The 25403-nt window shown below is 41.5% G+C and overlaps 1 protein-coding gene and 1 long non-coding RNA gene across 2 annotated transcripts in view; one reads left to right on the top strand and one right to left on the bottom strand.

Moving 5' to 3' along the window:
• Positions 1-2905: 2905 nt before the first annotated feature.
• Positions 2906-25403, top strand: part of kctd16b (potassium channel tetramerization domain containing 16b) — a 66842-nt gene continuing 44344 nt past the window's right edge. Inside the window, exon 1 of the mRNA XM_046411607.1 lies at positions 2906-4192. Within this exon, the coding sequence (XP_046267563.1) occupies positions 3355-4192 (838 nt within the window). The 5' untranslated portion in view covers positions 2906-3354. The remainder of the gene's footprint in view (positions 4193-25403) is intronic.
• On the bottom strand, positions 4755-23592 carry LOC124071139. The gene is made up of 3 exons (XR_006845292.1): positions 23224-23592; positions 19081-19144; positions 4755-5071 (listed from the first exon to the last, which is right to left on the bottom strand). It is a non-coding gene; the product is annotated as an uncharacterized LOC124071139 (long non-coding RNA).

Here is a 25403-nt window from a genome sequence, read left to right as displayed (position 1 = left end):
AAATAAATAAAATGAATTGTGTCAGCCCAAACTGCTTTAACTCCTTACAGGCGGTCAATCATCTGGTCTTTAAATAGCAGCGCAGCAGCGAGTGGTGTAGTGCCATGTATTTATGATGAAGTTACCATCGTGGCCTACTTCTGGGTGACTGCTCAGGTCAAGGTCTTTCTCTGTCTGTTATTCACTTTTTCTTTCTTAGATCGCTCGCTTTCTTTCATCACTCCTCTTCTGTAGTGTCGGCTCTGGCTGAATGGAACGCAGGACTTCAAGTGAACAGTCGGGGATAATTTAGAGCTAAAACATCTCAAATTGCACTGACATTTTAATTTGAGGAATCCTGTCGTAATGGCGTACTGATTTCCTGTTTGTGTGCAAGACAAGTAACTTTGAAATAAAGCTTCAAAGCTGAAAATGTCTAAAAAAGCAAATGAAAATGTCTGCCTGCCTTTTTATATGTCTTTGAAACACCACATCACAGACAACGGCATTAATAGCCCTGTTTAATAAGCACTGTGTTTGTCGAGTTGAGATTTTTTTTGATATATCCAGTGTGGCCATATACATACTTAAAATTAATATTTCAGTAAGTACAATGTGGTGGACTACGGGAAAGAAGAGTTGCCTATAATTTGGGCTTCATACAGGCAGGTCTAGAGGCAACACAGGGGTTGAGGTTTACGCTCTGATTTAAAACTACAAGCGATGTTCAATATTGCTGAAGTGCCTTTGAGCAAGAACAACAAATTCCTACCGATCCCTGTGCCTCTAAAATGTGACAGCCTCTGTGGCTCTGTCTCTCCAACTCTAATTTTAAAATTTAAAGAGAGACACAGTGGAATCATGTCCTCAGAGGTAAAGCACATGGAGTGAGGAAATGCCAAAAAAAAAAAAAGCAGTTTTGCTCGAGGCAAGGTTGGTTAAAAGTGGACGGATGAAAGCCAAAGAAAAATAAAAGCAGCATACAGGCGGAAGGCTGTAACAAGAATGCTACTCAGTATGATCCAGATTTTGGAATTTATAGCAGACTGTGTATTTTATCCTTTTTCCCCCCACAATATTTTTAAGAAATACCAGTCCTGATTTTGGTCGTGTGGCATTTGCAAACCAACTGTCTTGTCTTTTTATCAACCACAAGCTGAATTCTTTTGCACATGGTATCCTGTACCCAACAAGTCACGATCATTTGGTCACTTTTGACTGATCACCTCAATGAATGTTGTTATTTTTTCTTGTGGGTGTGCTGCACAATACAACAAGAAAGAAAGTCTAGAAAAATTAAACCCCAACCCAAAAATACTTTTTAATTGATCCTTGTTCCATCTGAAATGTAAATGTAACCACCAACAGTAACATTTGCTGCACATACACGCACGCACGTGTGTTCATACACACCAACTGACAAGTAAATTAGGCAAACAAAGCCCAAACACTTTACTGTATGAGCATCTGAACACAGTTTTAAAATAAGAACAAGAATAAGAAGTCTGGGCATGTCACACTATCAACAGGGGGAGGCGCTGTTGCTCATTTAACAAGCGCAACAACACCAGCAAAAAAAAAAAAAAGCCTCAATAATGTAACAGCTCACTGGCAGTTAGAGCCATTCATCTGGGACTTGGAGATAACATTGTCGTTAAGAGATTTTAATTTGTAAAAGGGCTCCGATATGAAAATTTACAAACATGTTCCAGTCAAAATGTAAAACTGGGAATAATCCACAGTTTTGGGAGCACGCAAACCGCAGCACATCCTGTGTTTTTGTATTCAAATTAAATGTCATGCAAATTGATTCAAGCTGGGGGTCAAATCGCAGCAATGTGAGCGTTTAGCTTATTATAATGATGGCACAAAGATGAATGATTCCAGCTGCCCGACTTCCACGTGTGCGCACTGAATCTGCTGTGAAAACTTTTAATTTTTAAACAGGAGCATGCAGCTCTTTAACCTTTGACAGCACCAAATTTCCACATTTGCATGAAGTGGTGAGTGACTCCATACATCGCATACATTCATAACAGTGTGTGATGTAAAGGCCTATATGAACATTTCCTGACAAAAGGCTGCTTATTCCTTCGCTCTTCTTCTTTTTCTTTCTTGCAGCCTGGGATCGCCCCATAAGCTTTTAGTAGCCTGGGTGTGTGTGTGTGTGTGTGTGTGTGTGTGTGTGTGTGTGTGTGTATAAGACAGAGGAGCCGCCATGAAGACACCACCCTGCTCTGAAGGGGAGGGGAGGCGGTACGAGAGTGTGGGAGGGAGGGTGAGGAGAAGAGGGGGTGAGCTGCTCGTTTCAGCACCGCGGACAGCTCCCGGTAAGAGCAGCCAGCAGCGGCAGCAGCAGCGGGTCGGTCCTCGCCGCTGCTCTGAAATAAATAAATAATAATAAAAATAAAAACAGAGAGAGCTATTTAAGATGAAATTTCTTTTTGCACTTCTGGAAGCAAATAAGATATGTTTTTTTTTTCGAGGAAGTGATTTAGTTTTATTCAGTCCGGAGCGGTCGACAGATTTGTAGTGACAGGCTACAGACAAAACCATTACGGGACTCCCGAGGTTTGCGTGTGCAATCTCTGCGAAGTTTCTCACCACTGAGAAGGCATTGAGCCTCCTCCTCCTCCTCCTCCTCCTCTTCCCGCTGGTCAGCACAGCCCAGAAAATCTGCTGGTGTTGAGGGGAAGAGGAAACTAAAGTGACAAGATCGCATCAGCACCTCCTTCTGCTCGGACTGCATCCTGAAAAGAAGTTGTTGGACTTTTTTTTTCGCCCCAGTTCTGCTGCGTAATTTTCTGGCTGTGCGCAGAAGGATTTTAATCTGTTGGATAATACCCCTCGTAGCAAAAAAAAAAAAAAAAGCCAACCAAGACAAGTTTTTTTAAAAATCTTTTTATCATTTGGTGCTATAGGCTTCTTCTTGCAGCCTCGAACCACCCCCCACCCCCACCCTTCACCATGTAATATTCTTACATTATCCACTGATGCAAGCCTTTCATGCGCCCGGATACATTTCTCCTCTCTTGCAGCGCCGACTCCTTTCTCCTTTCAATTTAACATTCACAGAGGGACGCCCTCGGACTGCCACCCCCCACCATCACCACCATCACCACCACCACTACCACCCCACCCGTCCGACAACTGCTAAAAAGACTGGTAGGTGACAATAGTCATGGATCGGTGAAAAACGCTTATTCAGACGGTTCTCAGATGAAGTTGGAGGCCCTGTGTCAGCACAGAATAATCGATCATATAGTTTGCCAACTTTTGACTCTGATCCATCGTTGTAGATTTTTTTTTTCCTTTCCTTTCTTTTCTGAGACTCGCTGTAGAAAGAGGTGTGTGTAGCCCGTGTTGTAGCTGTTCATGACGGAAACAATGGCGCTGAGTGGAAACTGTAGGACTAACCCCAAAGAGCAAGCTTCAGTTCAGAACAGTTTCCCAGATGTTGTCGAGTTAAACGTGGGTGGGCAGGTTTATTACACCCGTCACTCAACTTTGGTGAGCACCCCGAGTTCGTTACTCGGTAAGCTTTTCTCTTCCAAAAAAGACGCATCTAATGACTTGGCGAGAGACCCCAAAGGCCGATACTTCATCGACAGGGACGGGTTTTTATTCCGCTATGTGTTGGACTACCTCCGAGACAAGCAAGTCGTCCTCCCAGACCACTTCCCCGAGAAAGGGAGGCTCAGGAAAGAGGCGGAGTACTTCCAGCTGCCCGACTTAGTGAAGCTCCTGACCCCTGACGATCTCAAGCACAGCCCTGACGACTTCTTTCACAGCGACTATGAAGACGGTTCCCAGGGCAGCGACCACCGTCAGTGTCCGCCGCCCTCCCTGGTCCCCGCGGACAGGAAGAGCGGCTTCATCACGGTGGGGTACCGGGGGTCGTGCACCATGGGCCGGGAGAGTCAGACAGATGCCAAGTTCAGGAGGGTACCTCGGATACTGATATGCGGACGGGTAGCCCTCGCCAAAGAAGTTTTTGGGGAGACCCTGAACGAGAGCCGGGATCCAGACCGAACCCCGGATCGGTACACCTCTCGGTTTTACCTCAAGTTCAAGCACCTGGAGAGGGCTTTTGACATGCTGTCGGAGTGTGGTTTCCAAATGGTGGCCTGCAATTCGTCGGTTACAGCCTCGTTTGTCAACCAGCACACAGAGGACAAGATCTGGTCCAGCTACACAGAATACGTCTTCTACCGTAAGTGACACAATCAGTTTTTTGTCACATGCGCGCTCGTACACACACACACACACACACACACACACACACACACACACACACACACACACACACACACAGTCATCGCTAGGAGGCGCACTTAGTTTGCGCGTCTGGTATGCCAGAGACACGTCATTATTGGGCCTTTGGGCTCTCCAAAAGGACCACCACTCGTTTGAATGATACATTGAACACTCGGTGATCAGAGTTGCTTCCAACTGTTTCTACATACTACACTTCCTGAAATGTTGTCACTTTTTACTTTAAATGACTTTTACAAACAGCATAGTACATTTCCATGCAACTATAAAGGTTCCCTGCATGCGTTCTCTAATCCTAGAGACCTTTAACCTGCATCAACCTTGGTTAAAATGCAAAGACAGAGTCAAACCTATGAGCTCTGTCAGCATCTGAACTTTTGTCTGAGCCCTGTGGAACAAAACCAATTAGAGTTCACTCCATGTAATTAGGGTTAAGCCAAGGTGTTGTTATCTCTCCCTGGAAGCGATGAAACCTTAGCAGCAAAACACACAACTGACAGGCGAGTTCCTCTTTTAATCTCAGCATGTTCACTTCCATTACAACAGGTTGCAGCACTCAGCACAGTCTTGCAGGCTAGTTGATATGTCACAAGATTTAACCAGATTATTCTAATTTCACTCCCGTCTGAGCCACAGCAATCGTCAGAGAAATGATTTGTCATTGCTTTGCCATTTCTCATCTTGGTTCAATTTTCTACTCCACCTCCTCTTCTGCTTTCATCCACCCCACCCTTTAAACCTCTTCCATTTCCTTTTGGCTTTCTTATTGCTTTCCTTCCGGTTTCTCCATCTTTGCTGGTCTGTGCCTGCTGGGAATCTGTCAGGAGTGGTAGCGAAGAAGAGATCATCAAGGCTTTTGGAAGATTTTATGGAGCCAAAAAATAATCCATATTCTCTGATCTGACAGTGGGTAATTTATGACAAACTCCTTCATAGCTGCCACAATGAAGCTGTCATAAAAGAGTATAAGTGATACATGAATGTGCTTGACTTCTCAGTACATGTACTTGAGTGTTATAAGACAAAGCATTCCCTGGGATAACCCCTGAATGAGTAGCAGTGGCCATTTTTTAAATGAAAGAAAATAAAACTTAAAACAGATGTCTAAAAATGAAACTTTCCTTTTTTGAATCTGTAACGATGCCCAGATTAGTACTGTCTGACCACACAGGACAACGAAGAAGTGTCAGACATATTATTATGGCAGAATAAACAGAATAAACTCTACTTTCATTGTGATTTCTAATCTATCTGACACTTGCAAACTGTGCAGATGTAATGTAATAAATCATACTGCTTTTGCCTCTCCAAAAAAATGTCCTTTTGCCCACAGAAACCCTTTGAATTTTTCTTTTTTTTTGCAGCAAACAGGTCATGGCTTTATGAATATTTGCAAATATCACTGGCACCCATGTTGTTCATGAACATAGTTCCCATAGTTACTGCAGTAACACATTTTAACACAGGTGGAAATCTGTTAGTCGTTTTCTATGTAAAAATATTAAATTGAGTCTTCTTACAGAAGTCTAAAATACTGAACAATGTACTGACTATTGCTGCAAATAAAACTGGAGAAACCTCTGACATTACTGAGATCAGTGTGTCAAGACAGCCAGGTTAATATTCACACAATAACATGGAGCAAAAGTCTCAGAGGCAAAGTGAAAAATGTGTGCATTTGCCCTTAAAAAGATTATATTTCAACAGAGGTATGACTTATCTCTCGGGTAACAATTCAAGTTTTTTCAGTGTTCAGTACTGAGTGGGTGTGGGTTTAACTGATATTTGAATTCTGTGTGTAGACTTTATATGCAACATACTTTGTGGTCCTGAGCCATATTTTCCTAATTTGCAAATACAGAACAGACAATTTTGGTACTTTTGTCAATTGTAATGAAGCGCTGGACACTGAACATTTTTCAGTTGCTGCTGACTTTGCCTCCTCAGTTCAATGCCCAACCTTCCAGATGTTTGGCAAGTAAAAACAATTATAAGCTCATATGCAAACATCCTTAAAAGGCTAAATCTGTAGTTTGGGGTTGTATTTTGTGACATTATAATATAATCAGTAAAGTTCTTTAAATCCCAAAATTCTCTTTTAGTCATCTCGTTCCAAGATTTCATTGTGACGACTAGGATTGGGTGGGGGTGGGGGGTGGGTGGCAGGTTCACTGGTTAGAAACCACTGAGCTGTGCATCTGCTGCCACTTTAGGGAAAAACCACCACCTGCCCCACAAATGTCATGGTTACAGAACCCCCCCCACTACACACACACACACACACACACAAAAGTGCTAGGCTGCTTCCAGGCTAAATGAGCTCTGCATTACTGGCCTGCATGAAGCAACTACAATGACTGGATGGCTCTTGGCTCTCCTAACCCCCAGAAGTAGCACTAATAAGCCGAATCAAGTGGTGGTGGGGGCTGCTGACACATACACATACACACACATGCACACACACACACCTTGTTTAGGCAATTTCTTGCAGTCTGTCTGTGGGTTGCCTCTGCAGGCCTCTCCTTGCTTACTGACAAACAACAACTGCTTCCTGGCTTTGTTGACAAATGTTCAGCTTGTTAGAGGGTGTACACTCAAAGGCAAGGGCACAAACGGTGGCAGATGTGTTGGGTCTATGTGTCAACACACACAGTCACATAAAAGGCCTACATGCAGCCGTGCAAACAAATACACACTCACACAGAGGCATAATCACTGAGGCAGCCACACAGGTAGGCATGCATACACACACAGAATCAGGCAGGGAGTTTGCTAAACGCTACAGTCACCCAGTGGATTAAATGTAGTCACTGACAGTCGCTTGTTTATCTGCCTGTCACATTTTTGGCACGCTCATTTTTCCCCTCTCCCCATCCTCCGTCTCCTCCTTTCATGTCTTCTCATTTGGCTCTAGTCAGTCACGCCCGGCTTTTCTCTCTCGACTTAGTTTCCGCCCTGTCTCTTTCCACCTTCATTTTGCTCTGTGCGCACCACAGGGGCAAGGAGCAGCGCGTCGGCACCAGTTGCCTTTACATGCCTCACTGCAACGTCACGCCTCCTGTCTCGCTTCCTATTCATATCTCTGTCTGTCTATCTCCATGATTGTTTATTTGCCTTCATCTTCTGACTCTTTCTGTTTGTGCCTCTTCTCATTATACATGTGCCAAGCAGGTGGAGAAAGCTGAAGCATGAAAGAAGAGAAAAACACTACTGTTCTTCCTCCTATTATTGGTTGGAGGAGGTCTGGACTACTGGCGACGCTATTACTTTGGCTACAACAAGTACTATTACTAGTTATTCTAGGGCTTTCACTATTGTATACTGCTCGATACAGCTGTAAGCAGTAGCACTTTGATAATCCAAGTACTTCTGTATTTAATACTGCTACAACGACTAGACTGATACAAGCGCTGCTACAGCACCAATAATGTTACTGCTACTACAACCTCTAGTTGTACTACTACTTTATATTTTTGTTGTAGTTTATAACACACCTTAAAAATACTTTTCAGAAAAGTACAGAAAACAAAGCCACTTAACAGCAACAACAAATGCAATAAAATCAAGGTAAAGAGTATAAAAACAAGGCCAGAACCAAAGTTGGATAAAGAAATTATTTTCCTGTGCACATTTTAGGAAGGCTTCATATAATGACAATTTGAGAAGATGGCACATATGTAGACTTTTTACCTGACCTTATTTTCAGCAGCCTCTTTCTGTTGCTGTATCTCCTTGTTAAATATGTGCCAGTGAGTCTGTCTGTTCCAAAGTCTTGAGCAACGGTAGCAACTCACTGTGCCCCTCACAATGTATTTGGATCTTATTGAAATCTTGACAAGCTAAATGCAGCATATTGCTGAGAATAAGACAGTATAATTTTGTGTACTTATGGCTGTTCATGTTCTGGGCATGTTTTAGACAATAGTGGGTTTCTAATATCATGTTGATAGTTTTGAGAAAGTCTTTTCCTGTTTCAACTTGACAGTGCTTCATTGTATAAAGAGAAGTCCAAGGAGAATATTTTCCTAGCTTACTGTAAACTAGCCTGCACAGGACCCTGACCTTAAGCTCTTTGACCATCTTTCGGATTGATTGGAAAGTCAGCTGTGAGTTAGGCCATGCTCACAGTTGACTGTCGGGCTATTTTGGCATCACATTAATGTTGATTATTACGAAATGAGATGTGTAGCGACCACTTATTGGTGTAATGTATATTGGTCAACATGCTTCTGGCCACAGCAGCATTTTTGGACACATCTGAAGCAAACAGTAGCAGCAAACCGAAGTAATTATTTTCTCCTCAAAAGGTAGCATTAATCAATCTTGGGTAAAGTGCTTTGCTTAAGGGAACTGCAACAGTAGTTCACCTTCATTTACCAATTTGACTGACATAACTTAGCCAACTTCCACTTGCAAGCTTCGTGTTTTTCTTGCCTGATCCTCCTTTATCTCTTTCAGTCGTCATTCTTCTTGTTATGTATTGCCCTAGCTTCTACACTACTCAGATTGTACCTATCAATCTATTTTATGCACATGACTATTCAAATTCTGGATGGTTTCTGAAACCCCAGAAGGCCAATGTATTTACCAATTTGTTGCTTGGCTGGAGTGACTGATAATTAATCATCGCTGTTGACAGTTGGTTCAGTGGTATTCACCACAGGGCCTGCAACAGAAACGCTGAACAACACAACATCCTCCGCATGGCAAAAAAGGAAACATGTATAAAGTCTGGTGAGAGGACAGCAAAAATCATATTTTGTGGCTCAGGATGTATTCCTGCCAGCAATATTTCCAACTCAACTCAACATGCCAGAGTGAAGTGCTTGTCATTACAAATGGCCATTTTCCTATGACCGTGTGTGCTAGTGTGTGACATGCTGTGCCATTAGCTTGTTACACACAGATGAGTAAATCCTGGTGTGGCAAATGTGTTTTGGCAGGTGGGAAGGAAAAGGATATGGTAATGGTTATGGTGTTAACTATGACCCATGTTGCACTACCTGAGGCATTGAGTTGCTGACTAAACACGCCTGGACTACACCAATCACACACACACACACACACACACAGGCATCCATTTATGGACACATACACTCATCACTGCATTACGCTCATCCTACAAGCTTCCACCAGTCAAATCAGTGACGACATTAGCAGCAACGGTCCCATGCTGCAGGCCTGTAGGAAGTGATTAGCCGAGGAGCAGACAGGCCGTGACAGCTCTGAGGAGAGTCTTGATAGGGACAGCTGCTACCCTGGCCTCAGCTCCACAGGGGAGTCCACCACCACCACACACCTCAACTCTGCATTATTCAGACTGAGACAAAGGGGAAGGAAGCAGGTGGAGAACACTGTTTGATGTATGACAGGAGAGAAAAACATTCCAGTCTTCTTCTTAATACTTTTTATTACAAGTTTGACTAGGACTGTTACTACTGTTGTTATACTGCTGGATGCAGCCATAACCAGAGGTACTTTGTTAAGTGATGCTATATATAATACTACTACAACCTCTAGATTGGTGCAAGTACTGTAACTGCACCATGAACATACCTACTGCTACTACAACTTATCGATATTTTTGTTGCAGTTTCAAAATACTCTTTAAAAAAAGACTTTGTAGAAGGGTGCAAAGTGAAGGCACAATCAACAGCAAGTGCAATAAAATCTACGTTCTGGCCAGAACCAGAAATGCAAATTCATTTTCATACGCACATTGAAGGATTCACAAAAATGACAATTAGAGAAGATGGCACGTATTTAGAGTTTTAAGTGTATGCTGACCTTGCAAGCAGCTTGATGGTTTGCTAATGAAGGTGCCGAGCTCCCAGCTACAGTTTTGTAGTCCATGTAGTCGTCTCAAGAAAAGAATTTCCATACAGTATACTCTTACAAATATATTGCTTCTTGTTGCTGCCTTTCATAGTCAAATATTGTTTTGGAAAATTAACACTGCAAGATAAAACTGGCATGTGCCCGCCTGCTCTTCCAGCATGAAGAAAAGGCAGCTGCTGCATTTTGTGCAAGCTGTAGGCGAGGAAGAGACTTTTGACCAAGTCAAGAATACAAAGAGTTGTAAAGAAATGAAAGCACAGATGACCCTTTCCCTTCCTCACTGAATTGCTAAGAAAACTGCAGCTAAAAAAAAACCAAAACAACAACAACAAAATTTTAATAACGGGATCGTTGAATCCTGTTTGTCAAAAACGGCCACGCAATTTAAAGCTGCTATGCACAGTGGAAAGGGAGAGGGTGAAAAGAGACTTGATCTGAAAGCAATGTTAGGTGCAAGTGATTGAAAGTTGAATGTAGTTGAACTGAATGTAACGAACTCCATTTTCACTTTTGAAATCGAGTTTACTCACCTTCTCAAAATGAGAGAAAATAATTGACAGTATATGTTGAAGCAAGTGAGTAGATGATGATGATGATGATGAGTCTTTTCAAGGAAATAAATATAGAGCCTCTCAGTCCAGAAACAGTGCATTTGTTGGCATTTATTTTTCTGGCTTTCTGATCGATTTTGCACAGGGGCTTGCAGTGAGAGTCATATGTGGTTTTGCCTGAAAGTAAGGAGAGGACAGTATAGACAAAATGGTGGATAAAAAGGCAAGTAGGTCATATTGAAAGAAGATAGACTTTATAATTTGTTTAGCTTCCCCTTGACCATCTCCCCTGGAAGCTGGGTGTAGTTACGTAGCATACATTCCCATAATCCCACGCCTCTGGTGGATATGGGAAACTACATAGCTGTGGGGAGAAAGAGAGAAAGAGAAGAGAGTGAACACCGGAGCGTCATCAACAAGCTTCCTTAAGCCCTCTGTGGCTCCCTCCTCTTTTCTCCGTCTATCAGCCCATTTTCTCCTCCTCTGTGACTCTTGACACTCTATTCTCTCTGCGGTGGTAGGCACAGTTGATATAATGCTGATGCTCTTCCCCTGTCGTGTTGGAATAAGTGCTCTGCGGTGCGACGAGGTGTGGAGCGTTGCCATAATGACAGAAACTGCAGCTGGAGAGCCTCTTCACCCGCTCAACCCACCGGCTGGCTGCTGCAATGCATCAACGCTTTAATAGCCCCGCTATGTGCAAGTCCCGATTGGCTGGAAACACAATGAAAAGGATGCCCAGAATTCCTATCACATCAGTAATTGCATTGCCTAATCATACCAGCGGCTGCTTCCACTATGAGATTGCACGTTACCATTCAGATTAATGGTTGCCGTCAAACTTTTTCAAAACAAAGGTCTGATGCTAAGGATGACCTGCAGCCTGTTTGAAAAAATTGCATTTGCATATTCAATGTGAATATTGTGATATTTATTCTGTTACATTTGTCTGGCAACATTACTTACTTTTCATACCATTTTTGTCTGGTGAAAACCATATTCAATATATAGACAGAAGTATTGGGACACCCAACCATGACTCCAGTAGGACTTTGGCGATATTGCATTCTAATTTCATTGGTGGCGAAGAGTTGGTCCCCCCTTTGTAGCTGTGCCAGCTCAGGCACTGGTGTTGGATGGGGGGGGGGGGCTGCCTTGAAGTCTCTGTTCTGGTTTGTCCTGATGGTGTTTGATGAGGTTGGGGGTTTGTGTGGGCCAGTCAAGTTCATCTGCATTAAACTTATCTGGCCATGTCTTTGTGGACTTGTGCACACTAGGTGCACTGGGGCACAGTAGTGGAGGGGCGCCTTCCCCAGACTGTTCCTGTGGGGTTGGAAGCATAGCATTGTCCAAAATGTCTTGGTATGCTGAAGCATTAAGATGTCCCTTCACTGGAAGTGAGGGGCCCAAACCAACCCCTGAAAAACATCATACCACACCTGAATTCAATAAAAAGGATGTATGTCCCAATATTCATACATCTCCAAATTAATTTAGTCTGAATTTGAATTTGGCTGGGAAACCGAAGGATATTTTTTATGTGCTGAGAAAATGCTTCCGTTCTTAAGTCACAGAAACTACAGTATTTAAAACTTAGCTGGAGAATGTGTTGTCACAAAAGCCACAACATCCAAAAATGTATAATAATAAAACTCAGTCAGGAGACATGTTACTGCAGAAAGAGCAATGATACTTGCATATTCAGCTTAGCTAATCTTTTTATCTATAATTATAAAAATAATATTTTCAGAGTGTACTTTAACTGATATATTTGGATGCTTCTTCATCACTGTGTCAGTGTGGCGTCAGAGCCAACAAGACAACATAGTCATACATTTGAGTATTTTTTTATGCGGGCAATGTCTTTGCTTCACTAGTGTGTGTTTTTTCTTTTCTTTTCCCCTTCAGATCAGTCCCTTATTTAACTCTACTGGCCCCAAATTCATTCATCTTATTCCTCTCCAGATAGTCTGACTGTGCCAGACTATCTGGAGACAATGACTGATGAAACAGTTGGTCAATATTTGGACTATTAGTGCTTAAACTTTGTGATGAAACTTTGTAGTGTGATCATGTTTTAGATCATTCCTTATTTCTCTGTGCCTCATTAGAATCGCACACTGTCACTCACGCAGCAGTGGTCCACAGCTTGATCGAGCATATGGTCATATTGCTGTAATTTCATTCCACTGTGCTTTATGGCCTCCTAGGGCAGAGTGTCAGTGGCATTTCATTTGTAAGTGGCAATGAAGTCTTTATGTCCATTAAGAAAGCCAGAGGCACTAAACTCCGGAGGAAATTAACTCAAGAGGAAATGACTATTTTCTCTCATTTGTGGTAAAGGGGAGAGGTTAGTTTGCTTAAAATGTTGTTGTTTTCATTATTGACATAGGAAAGAATACAAATAAAAGTCATACAAGGACATTTTGTGTGATTTTAAACGCTTTTTAAAACTTATTTTTTAACATTTTTGCCTATATCTTGCCAACACAGAGGAAAAAAACAATGGAGACACTGTGGGGAGGATTTGTCAGATATCTCAGGCTGTTGCAGCTGAATTGCATACACCTGAACCGACTGAGACCTCAGATTGATTATAAGTCATTACAGGTTTACTTCCAGAGAACAGTTTCCAGGCACTCATTCTGCATATATTTTTGATAATCTTAAAGAGACAGAACACCATGTTAAAATAGTGTATAATAGTCTTTAGCATGATATCAGACGGTACCTCAAGTTATGCCGCTGCAGAGGATTATTCCAAACTATGCAATGCTGTGTCTCATTAGTAATCCCTCTGTGTCATTTCAGAATACTCAGCTGCTTGCTAGAGCATACTGTCATCACCATTTTATTCCTAAGTGGCTGTGAAGCTCCCTGTCCATTAAAACACACACACTCATATACTGTTGGCAAAAGGCATAAGCATGCCATGCAGGCACACAAATGCACCCCCTTGCCCCACACAACCCACCCACACTTGAAGGTGAACTTAAACAAATGGCTCACCGATGAAAAAGGACTCTCATTACATTGATGATTACGGATCAGCCTCTGCTCACATAAAGACACCTGTTGTGTCTGTAGATATCTGCAACATCTCTCACTGTTGTATAGTTTCCCTTATATCTGTTATATAATGTAAAGCAGGGGGAGGAGGGAATGTGAGAGCACACGGTTCATTTTAAGTCGGTGGAGAAAATGTATTATGTTGAATTCTTCTGGTTTTGTGGCAAAGTGATCCACACCAAGCGTTCAGAATATGAGAAACACCATGCTATTACTCAGCTACACCTCGAGCCACTTTAATCTGTTTCTTTTGCTTTCATCTGTAGCTCCCTTTTAAGACTGAAGGGGATTTACTGGGCAAATATTTCAGAGAGAGATCAGAGTTCTCACCTGAGCCCATGCATTTAGCCTCCCCCTAGAAAGCGCAGACACTGTTTGTAGCCTATTTTATAACATGACACCTAAGAGAGTCTTCACTACATCGATCATGGGTACAACTTAGACACTACACCGCTTTAAAAGAAAGGATCAGAAGTGATGCAACAAACTATTTCATGTGTTCTTCCTGTCGGTCAAAACCTGGTGCTGCGTGTCATACCCAGAAAGCAAATGGAGATCCAGGTGTGCCGCATGAGCAATGCGTTTTGGAACTTCTTCCACACACTTTAAATTAGACAGATTGAATTTTTTTCTTCACATTTGAAGAGTAGTTTGAATTCACTTGAAAGGCAATGCAAAGAATGGATGCTTTGCAATGATATACAAGCTATGCCAACACTCACAGGGAGTTATATGACTATAACTTGAATAGTTATAAAAGAAACTATTGTCATCATTCATGCCTGGAAACATTGCATAACAGCCTTTCACACCCTGACAATATAAAACAAAGGCATTGCAAAGTTACTATTTTTAATCCACACTGAATAGATCCATGTAAAAGAAGGGCTTGCACGCATTAAGAGTAAAAAACAGGAGAATGTTACATTGGTTAAGATACAAGTTCTGATTATTAAAGAAGAGGGAAGAAACATCAGCATCCGATCGGTCGCTCTCACCTGGCTTTGCTTCATCAAACATCCAGTGGATTTAAAGAGTTTAATGACTCTGGTACATCCCACTTCCCTTCAGTTGCATCCATATTTCACTTGCATCTTAGTCCCTCCCACTGAGAATGCATTGAGAGAAGAAACAAGGCAATATGTTTTACGGGAAATGAGATGTTTGTTTCTGATGAGGGCGGCAGATGATCACAGCTGGATCAGCTGTGAACAGCTGCAGGGGCTTTTGTTGGAGTTCGTGTCTGTACACATGTGAACCAAGGCACACAGTTATCACTACAGAGCCGCAGCGTTTTCTCTGTGGCCTGTTACCTGTTTAACAAGCACCTGCACATGAACAACAAGCTGAATTCTTGAACACAGTACTGTATTCTGCTCATAGGCACAGGAAATTTGGATTTACTGGATTTACTGATATCCTGATTGTCAATTCTTAATCGGCATCTTTTGAATGCTGAAAATTATTTAAAAGGCTAAATGTTTTGGGGAAAATGTAAGCTTTCAAACATCATGCTTAGGAATTATAAGCTTCATGTGACTGAATGAAAATTATGTGAAAAGTGTTTTTTTGCTGACAGGCAGGACCTCCCACTCTCTCAGACTTTAATTGTAACCAAAGTAAAAGTTAATAAGGGAAATGACAGATCTGGAAAAGAAAAATCTTTCTCATAAATGAAGAAAGTTGTTTGTGGTCTTTTTGTTTTTCATACTTGCAGTGAACAGATTTTCAACTCAATGGTCAATCAGGAAACAAATATAATATAAAACAATTTAAATTGTTATCAGATTTCACTGTGGTATGAGACTCCAGTGATGCTGTAACCGATCAGATCAGTCCGATCAACTGGAGTGCCTGATCAATGACTGGTATCCAATTAGGGGGCCTGTCGGTCTGTTAAAGACTTTTGTGAAGGCTGCTCTCATGTATCCTCCCTCACGGCTCCTCAGAGATCCCTCCTCGCTCTTAGATCCTCGGAGCAGAATAAGAGCCTCGGGATGGTGTGCAAGATGGTCAACCAAAACAACTTCCGGTTCAAGAGGGATCAAGGAGCGGTGAAATATGAGATATGGGAACTGAAATGTACTCTCTGTGTTTTCAGTCTGATAGTGATGATGATTTATAGAAAAGCAAAGTGTCTGCTATCTTCCCTCTTCCGCACTTGTGTTTACTATTCATGGTGCAATAAATTATTGAGTGTTGTTCACAGAGGATTGTGCAGTCTGTGTCAGCCACACAGAGGGCTCGACTGTTTGTTTGCAAAAGTAATGGGTTGCTACCTGGGGTCCTATGTACACAATACCTGTATAATGGTCTCCTAACCAAACAAGGCAGTATTAACTGTGTGTAGATAATGATGTGCTGCTTGTGAACCTGTGTGATTGCGGTCTGCAGACAGGAACACTTTTTGGTAAATTGGTTTTGCTGGACAACAGTGAACGCATCAGGCCGTGAGCACTCGACAGTACATATACACAAATGCACATTATGCAGATAAGATCAGACAGCACAGCCTAGAGACACGCTGTTTACCACAAGATTGACCTGGCTGAGGCTTTGGAGGGATCAGCAAGCAGTGCATGTTTCTCTACAGCAACACAGCCAATGTGCCAACACAAACCCAACAGTTTCCCAGTCTTCAGACTTATGTTTGTGTCTGCATACACGCTCCGGCCACTCCGTACAAAAGCAAAGCCGATATCAGATCCGTGGAGCGTGGTATGCCTCATTTGTACATGAACATGCTCATGTGTTGGGATGAGAAACAAGCAAATGGAGCAAGACGATTATCAACATCCATCACCTCAGAAACCCATTTAGCCAATTAAAGCCATTACAGGCTGACATTTAGGCACGACGATCCCCTTTAATCATTAACGTTCTCCCTTTCACACACACATACACACACACACACACACACATATATACAATTGAGCGCGCACATGCACACACACACACACACTACCCTTCAAGCTGTTAAAACGGTGGTATCAGAGCAATAATGTAGTTGTCACATAATGTCCTCGTTAAAGAGCAAATCTCATTCATCTTGATTAAGAGTTTGTGTGCGTTGCATGTGTATGGTGTGTGAGGTGGAATAGAGGACACTGGCCCTTTCAGATCTCACTTTCCTGTTTTCACACAACACCCAATAACAAATATCACTTTTCCCTCCTCCCGCAGACTTCACTCACCCTTTGGAGGAGCACTTCTCTCCTCTTCCTCTCTACTTCCCTAAGCTTCTCTTTTATGCATGTCCTTCCAGTTTATATTTCTCCCATGCATGCACTAAGGAGCATATAAATGTACTTTTTCAGAGAAAAAGGAGAGTGAAGGTCTGGAGAGATGTGTCAGATTGTGCAATCAAACAAACCAAAAACAGGTTCAAAAGCAGACAAAGTCAAAGAAAAATCTGCATATTGAGTTTGTCAACCAATGAGCCAAAGCTAAAGATTCCAAATAATTATTCAGGGCATGTTTGTTGAAGAGAGTTTGCTTTGGAGCTCAAAGTGTTTTCAAAGTTTTTTTTTTGGCTCATCTGTTAATACCTTAACTCCTCAAGGGTATTAGAGGGCTTTGCCTTGTTTATTTTTTTGATTTCCAGCTTGTTTTACTGATCAGGTGGTTCACATTCTCGCTGTAACACTCACAGCATCACAATCCTTGTGGTGTTTGATACACCAAATGGGCCTTCTGGGTAGGCGTTAATAAAGAGTCCGACATACAACATGTAATATATTAAATCACACCAAATGGCACGCTATCTTTTATGACAGAGAACACATTTAAAAGAGGAGAAAGGAGATGAGAAAATGGTGATGAAAAGAAAAATAGAGGATGGGAGCAAGGAGAGCAGAGGAGACGAGAGCGTTTCACTCACACACACATGCACAGTATCTAGTATGAGCCACAGCTTAATCTCTAGTGATGATATCAGTGCCTGCTGGCGTTGCAAAGTTATCAGTTCTTACCATTTTAAAAGCTATGGGTAGTGGTAGACAGCTGAGTGTGAGCAAATCCATCGTGGAGATCAGGTTTGCACAAATACAAATAGCTGCCTAGATTTGACATAAAAATATGTTTTTGGACTGAAATCTACAAGTGGGCGTTCAGTATGTATGCCACAAGCATATTTTATTTTATTTTTTTAGATTTTTTGTTTATCTTCACGGGTCTCACCTTCCTATTCCGCATCTGATGCTGCTTTGGGCATTTGATTCTGTGCCAGTTGTGCAGATCAGATGTTTTTTGGTTCTCTCTTGAGCATTTAAAGCATCAAGGTGTTGTGCCGAGAGCTCAGCCTTCTGTCTTCCGTAAACAGTCTCTGGCTAGTGTTTTGCTGATTTCAAACATCTCTCCTGGAGTGCACAGAGTGGTGTAGCTGCCAGTGTTGAGGCTGCTGGCAGAGGTTTTTGATTGCCTTTGCTTTTGCTGCTCTAACTGCTCTAAGCTTCTGTTTCACTCTATAGCCCTTTCTCCTATTAACCCTCCTCCACCCTTTTCATTCTTCCCTGTATGTCCCCATCTAACAGCTGGAGTGCAGTGTTTGGTCAGTGTTGATTTCACTGCTCCAGGCCTTTGTCTCATTTTGTCTGTCCCTCTCTCTGTATCTGCCTCTTCTCTGTTGTTTTTTTTCTTCCTGGCTGTGATTTTGCTCTCATTTTCTGTTATGCTTTCAATGTTTTCAAAGCTTTGTCTTGATTTTCTTGTTTCTCTTTATTTGGTTGGTGTCTGTATTGCTTTTTTCCTCTCCAAGTCCTCCAGGACTAAAATCAACAGCAGCCAAAACAACAGTTCTGCTGGTTCTTTTCATTTTGTTGCATTTTATTATGGCTTCATTTGTTTCTTGACTAGAACCTCATATCTTCTCCAGTGTTCACTACTGCCACTTAGAGAGAGAGAAAAAGACTCAAAGCCAATAAGAGCAATGGAAATAGAATTACCCTCAGAGCAGGAGAGGCACTCCTTGGCCGTTTGCTTCTCCTATATTAAGCCTATAACATAAATACTTGGCCTAACTGACCATACATTGCCGGGTCTCCACAAGAGCGTAAAATAAACCTCTAAAGGTCAGCACAAGAAGGATGAGTGGGAGTGCGAGTCATTTGTAAGTGAGAGTGGGTGCCTTGTTAGGTGTATTCTGTACTCAATTAGGAGGCACCACTGCTCAAGTGTGAAAAGAGAAAAGTTTAGGGGAAAAAAAGGTCACATTTTGAACAATTTTTCTCAGGTCCCTGTGAGGCTGTTAAAGTTTATCTTATTGTATTTTAGCTTATTTGCACCCTAAGGAACTTTCCACTGCAAGGAGACTGCATCAGCTTTGGTTTATGCTTCATTAATCTGTTGTTTTGGCAGAGAGATATCTGACCTTATAATCGAGTGACCCCAGTGTGATCTCTGAGCCTCCTTCATGTCATAGCTGCCCTGCATACCTGAAAACACAGGAGATAAGTAATTATATATATATATATATATATATATATATATATATATATATATATATATATATATATATATATATATATATATATATATATGTATATATATATATATATATAAAAATCAAGAGGTTGTGTGCCTCTACCACATCCTCCAGTGAAGTTCTTTGTACAGAAAGCAATTCATCACTGGCCATTTAACCCTGTAAGGAAATGACCTCTGCCTGGCTTTGACCTTCAGCCTTTTACATGGCAAAGGTAATGATGACATAAGACATTGTGGGTCTCTGGTGCCTTTCCTCTCCACATGCAAGCAGCAATGCACATTTACTCTCTCTCTCTCTGTCTATACAGCACAACAATGCCTCTCATGCATTACAATTGATCCATCCTTGCAATTATTCACTGCAGCTGAAGCAAACCATGCGTATAGTGCAGATGCCCTTTTCCCCACCCACAACCTCTTCCAGGGGGGATCATGAGGAGTTTCCTGGCCAGATGCGATACATAATCCCTCCAGCATGTTCTGGGTCTGCCCTGGGGTCTCCTATCAGTTGGACGTTGCCAGGATATCTCCACGGGGAGGCGTCTTACTGGCATAGCAATCAGATGCTGAACCCTTTTAACTAGCACCTTTCAATTCAAAGGAGTAGCAGCTCTACTCTGAGCTCCTTTCAGATATTCCAGTTTCACACCCTGTTCTGAAGGGTAAGCACTGTCAGATAGTGATGTGAAGTAAACTGAATTATACTTATGTGTCACAGTCTGCAGTAGTCCCACTATACGTGCCTTCGATGAAGGAACTGATTTATACATGTGACTGTTGGATTTCATCCACTGATAGCACTGCAACATTCAAAGGATATTTTGTTCAACATCAAGATTCCCAAGGTGACGAGTAACGATTTTTGCCTTCTCCTTAAAGGGGAAGTGTAAATGTAAATGATACAAAACAAACAAACTTGTTCAAAGTTGTTTTTGTGGCTACAGAATGAGGTGTGGAAAATCTGATAAGTTGCCTCAAGTGACTGAGGAGGCAAACTCAGTTGGGGCTGATGACTACAAGCTTGAAAATCAAAATCTGAGGGGTGGGAAGTTAGAAAGAGGAAAGCTTCCCAGACCCCTGTAGACCACTACTCATCTCCGCCTGAGGCTGGCTTGAGGCTACATTAGCCACTACTGGCATAACATGCTCGAAACGCAGTCTGACTGCCGGGTGGTTGAATTGCACTGTGGGTAATGTCAGTGAAAAAATATATAAATATGAAAAAAACAAACAAACAAACCCCATAATGCCAGTTAACATAATGGTTATGCTGCACTGATTTTCATCCTCCATCTGTTTATACTGTTCACCGCAGGTCAGATAACGTTATAGGAGTGCAATGAGAAATCAATGTATTCGAGTACTCCTTTAATGCACCAAAATTTGATTTAGTTTTGACTGTTGGATCTTCAACTCATTCTTTTATTCACTAAAAGAACCTTTTTTTTATTCCTAGTGAAGATGTGGATTTTTATTGGCCTTCTTTGATTGTCTCTAGATTTTGTCCCGTTATTACTCCTTTGATTTCTTTTTAAAGTCTACGATTTTAGATCGTTTCACTTTGTGTCACTGCTTCATCCATATTGTCTCTGTGGCAGTGATTTATTTCTGTCTTCCGTAAAAATAGGTAGAAATGTCTCCTAATGTAACCTTCACTCTCATGATGAAATTGTCAGCTTGTGTATTTGCGTGCATCCGTCTATAGCAAACACTAAATAACTGACCAGAGATAGTGTCAGTCATGTTTCAGGGCGGCCTGTTTGTATTTGCTGTTTACGTTTCTGTTTGCATCTGTGCTTGCTTGCAATCATATGTGTTCATCTGAGTCAGACACTGGATGACCACAGGAGGAGTCAAAGTGACATCCAGATACAGAAATCAAAACATTTTACACTGCTATCCAAACATGCAGGAAATGAGGCAGGACATTTGGGAACAGATTGCTTTAGTGGACACACACACACACACCCTGATGCTTACGGTAAGACAGGAATCCATTATCAATATAAAGTAGCCCAGTGAGATTGTGAGTGATGTGGTAAGAGCGGGTGGGGTGCTAATGTGAATGGATGCCTCTCATAATGCATGCAGCTAGCAGCCAACTGAAGTGATGATTCTGTGCATTCACGCTGAGCGGAGGACTTCCTGTGATAAACTTGGTTACGGTGTGATGAATGCGAGTCACTTCAACTTCATTTTGGGGAAGCAAGGTACTGAAAGCCTGTATGCCAAGATATATTGACTTTATTTTAAAATTTAGTTCAGAACAACTTTGAAACTGAGAGGCTGGATAAAGGCTCTCATTTTACTTAAATGGTCACACAGTTTATCTAATAATATCTTTTAATAATATCTTTCATTGGTTCCTCAGTTTGGGCTGACTTCTTTATTTTTATGTGTTTATTTATCGTTTTAAAATTTGTTAAGTTAACAAGGCAAACAATGGGATTCAGTCATACGGGAGTGTTTTTTTTTTTTTTTCTAAATTCAACAGAACGTGTACAAGATCTTGTGTGTTTCAGCATGTTTACAAAAAAATGAAAAAAATATAATCAATCATTCTCTTCCGCTTCTTATTTTTTTTCCCAATTCATGCAAACATCTGTCCAAGCCAAGCTATAAATTTGCAGAGTGGCCAAGGTCCCATCGGGCCCTGTCTTTCTGTTCGCTGATTGTAGACTTCGTGTCCCCTCCCCCGCATTGTTGTTGTTGTTGTTGCTGTGGCCACACATATATCATTTTACTGGCTGGATATTTTTTTGATCTCTTCTTCTCATGGAATTGTCAGATATGCAATAGATGTGTATACAAAATAGACCATGTAGAAAAAAGAAAAAGAATTTGTTTAACCTGTGTGAGTGTCACTGTGTGCACTGATCTTAGCAGTTATCTTGGCTAGAATGTTATAACTGATAGAACCACTGGCTGCATCTACAAAAATTGGATCTAAGTTCCAACAAATCACAGTAATACTCTCCTGAAAGTGGAAAAAGTTTTGTTCAAACTACTCCCAACACTCCCTCTCATCCATCTCCTCCATGATCTATAACTCAGAGACATGGGGCATTTTAACAGAGTGTCCTTGATGAGGCCCGGTGCAAATTACCCAAAGTGCCATCTTTGTCATCGCTTACTATTTGACAGCAGGAGAGAGAGGGCTGCTCCTGACGTGAACTGAACCAAACACCCGCCACTTCTGTCAGGGGTCGGCAGCCAACACAGACGATTGTGGAGGAGAGATTGAGGAGAGAGAGTGAACCTGCCTCGTAGGCCTGTACACGTATGAGGTGTGGCCATTTAGTGACAGCTTCACCTGAGCCGATACAGAGCTATGAATTCTACACATGGGTATGTCCAGACAAAGCAGATAGGTAATAAGTGTCATGATATGGATACATACAAACCAAACAATCCAAGTGATGAGCAACAGCAAGTAATGGTACAACAAAACCTCACAGCAGCAGACCACTGGTTACTCACACATATCAAGCTGCAATGTAGTGTTGATAAGCAGCAAATGATTATCAGTACAAGACATTTGGCATAAAGTGGGAATGAGTGCAACCCACAGAACTGATGCAGTCATGTTAAATGGAATAGTAAGGGATATTTACTAAAGTCCACAGCTGTTGAGTTCAAGTACATTAACATAAATCAAACAATGGCAACAACAGCAGGGAAATATGTACAAAAACTAGGCCAGGCCAGGCCAAACCAAGACCTAACCAGGCCTCAACTCAAGGCCTCTAAGACTCAAACATTAATATTTATATTTCAACACCATGCAGCAGTATTAAAGCAGTACAACGCACCGAACAACAAGTGACAACAAAGTTCAGCCACTTAAAGAAATGATTGTAACCACACATACCAATGCAAATGTAGCAGTAGCAGCAGCAGCAGCAGCAGCATAAGAGCATATCAGCCAGCAAACAGCATGTTCATAGCTTCATAGAGCACAATCTGACCTAACAGAGAAATCAACTCAAGACAAGGACATCAGCAAAAACAAAAAGCAAGCACTTACCTGAACGAGGTAAAGCAGTGATGTCCTGCATCTGGAACCTTTCCGATAGGGTCTCTGTGGTCCCAAACAAATGGGAAATCTTCAAGCTTAGAGAGTGTGTTTGAGGCCTACACCTAATATGACCAGCAGATAAGCAACAGGGTTGTTAAATCTAGCCAGTGTGCAGCACAAACATCTAACAAGCCACCCCACAGCAACAGTACTGTTGTGTGTAGCATTTGTCAAAACTATAGACGACACATTTCAGTAGCAGCAAAGGAGCCTTCAGTGGGCAGGGCATCGGTTTAAAAAGCCCACCTTGAAACAAAGGGTGTGTTTGATACATGCACCTGCATGAAGAGTATGCTGTGTTATCTTAGCTAACAGTTGAGTTGCCTGAACTAGCTTGCCTGCTAAGCCAATTTGCTGGTTTCACCTCATTTGTGTTTAACCTTGTTATTCTTTTGTTACCTTAAAATTGTGGGTTGTCTACACCTATATTAGAAAATTATGGTCTAGCCATTTAACTAACTTTAATGACCCTGCCATTTGTTTTTTTTAGCCATGCCAGCAGAACATGGCTCTGTAGGTATGGTGCTTTGGTTTAAACTTAAATATCTCAACAGCTATTTGATGCATTGACATGAGATATCTGTACAAAAAGTACAGATATCTAATATGCCCAGAGAATCCTATAGCACCTGAGATTTTGTGTGAAAGGGCTCAACAACCAGGCATAGTGGATGGATATTTTTTCCCTTTGGTGACCCCTTAACTTTTCATTAGTGAGTGTGGGAAATGTTTTTCAAATACTTTGTTAAATGCCTGGAGGAGGTTGGAGGGCTGTCTTGATCACACAACGTAAACACCCATGGCCAGACAGAACATTTCAATTACACCATCATCATCCCAAACCAGAAAGCCATGAATATTTCCCACACAAATGTATCAGCAGAGGGCCGGAGTGCAAGGCAAAAAAGCAGAAAAAACATTGCAAGTGATATTTGTTAATGTATTGATATCAAATTATCATCCTTTGCCAAGAAACTTCTCTCATCACCCTACTAAAAGCCTGCTGTCAGTCAGCTGATATTTCCAACACATACACCAAAATTCTGCTTGGTCATTTAAGAGCCATCATGGAGAGGCAACATCTCTCCTCTTTCACAAAAGTATTACTTATATTTGATATATTTGATAGACTGAACTGTGACAAAAGGCAATATGGCTCATGTACAACCACTGTGACAAGTGACAATAACATGATAATCATGAAAAATCATGCTAAAACATAACAAAAAAGTATTCTAGCTCAAAAACAAATGAGTCATAAAGTCAGTGAACATTCTCAGTGATGTCAGTTACTCAACAATATTGACCTGCAAATTTAGTTATATTGCACAAGAAACAAGAAAGGTTGTATGTTACTGACTAAATGAGATAATTGAGCAGCTGAGAGTGAACATGTATATATCACGGTTCCACATTCCAAGTATAAAGGAAGAAATTGCAGGTCTAAGAATTAGGGAGCTGAGAAGGTCAGTTCGTAGTCTGCAGTGACAAGCTGAATGGTTATGCATTGGTAACCTGTAAATTAAGGTTTAAATCTCAAACATAAAACCTCGATTGAGTTAGACATTGGCATTATGAAAGAGAAATGGTTTGTGGCTACAGTTTGTTGCCTGTTATGTGGCTATGAAGATAAATCTGCACCACTGAGAGCAGTGAGCTGTGGATTCTGGTCCCGAAAATCCACTGCTGCATGCTGGTCATATGACCCACTGAAGAGACCATCAAAAAGCTGTAAAACCCTCCTCTTTTAAGGTAAAATCAAATGGACACTGTTTTTCAGTTGAATGAAGATAACAATTGAGTTCAGAAATCATTCCTAATTATGGCAAAAAATAATCAGTGTGCTTATGTTCTTTGCACATCAGGCCCACAGAATGAGCATAATTTGACAGAATTTTTGTCCTTTTTTGTATATGTGCAACATCTGAGCAAAAACATGCAGACAGACACACTTTTGTACAGGCTGAATTTGAATATGTGGCCTTACAATTATGAAACATCTGTGTAGGCATGTGAACCAATAGAGCCAAAAGAAACTTGTCAGTATAGAACCTCTCAAGGAGACGCGACCTTGAGGTTTACCTCAAAATGAATTTGCTTTCAGGGTCGGGGCCTTTGAAGTTGTGATT

The sequence above is a fragment of the Scatophagus argus genome, chromosome 14 (assembly GCF_020382885.2).
Source record: "Scatophagus argus isolate fScaArg1 chromosome 14, fScaArg1.pri, whole genome shotgun sequence".
Taxonomy (NCBI): Eukaryota; Metazoa; Chordata; class Actinopteri; family Scatophagidae; genus Scatophagus; species Scatophagus argus.
The sequence above is the reverse complement of the archived record's forward strand: the minus strand, read 5'-3'. Positions and strand labels throughout refer to the sequence as shown.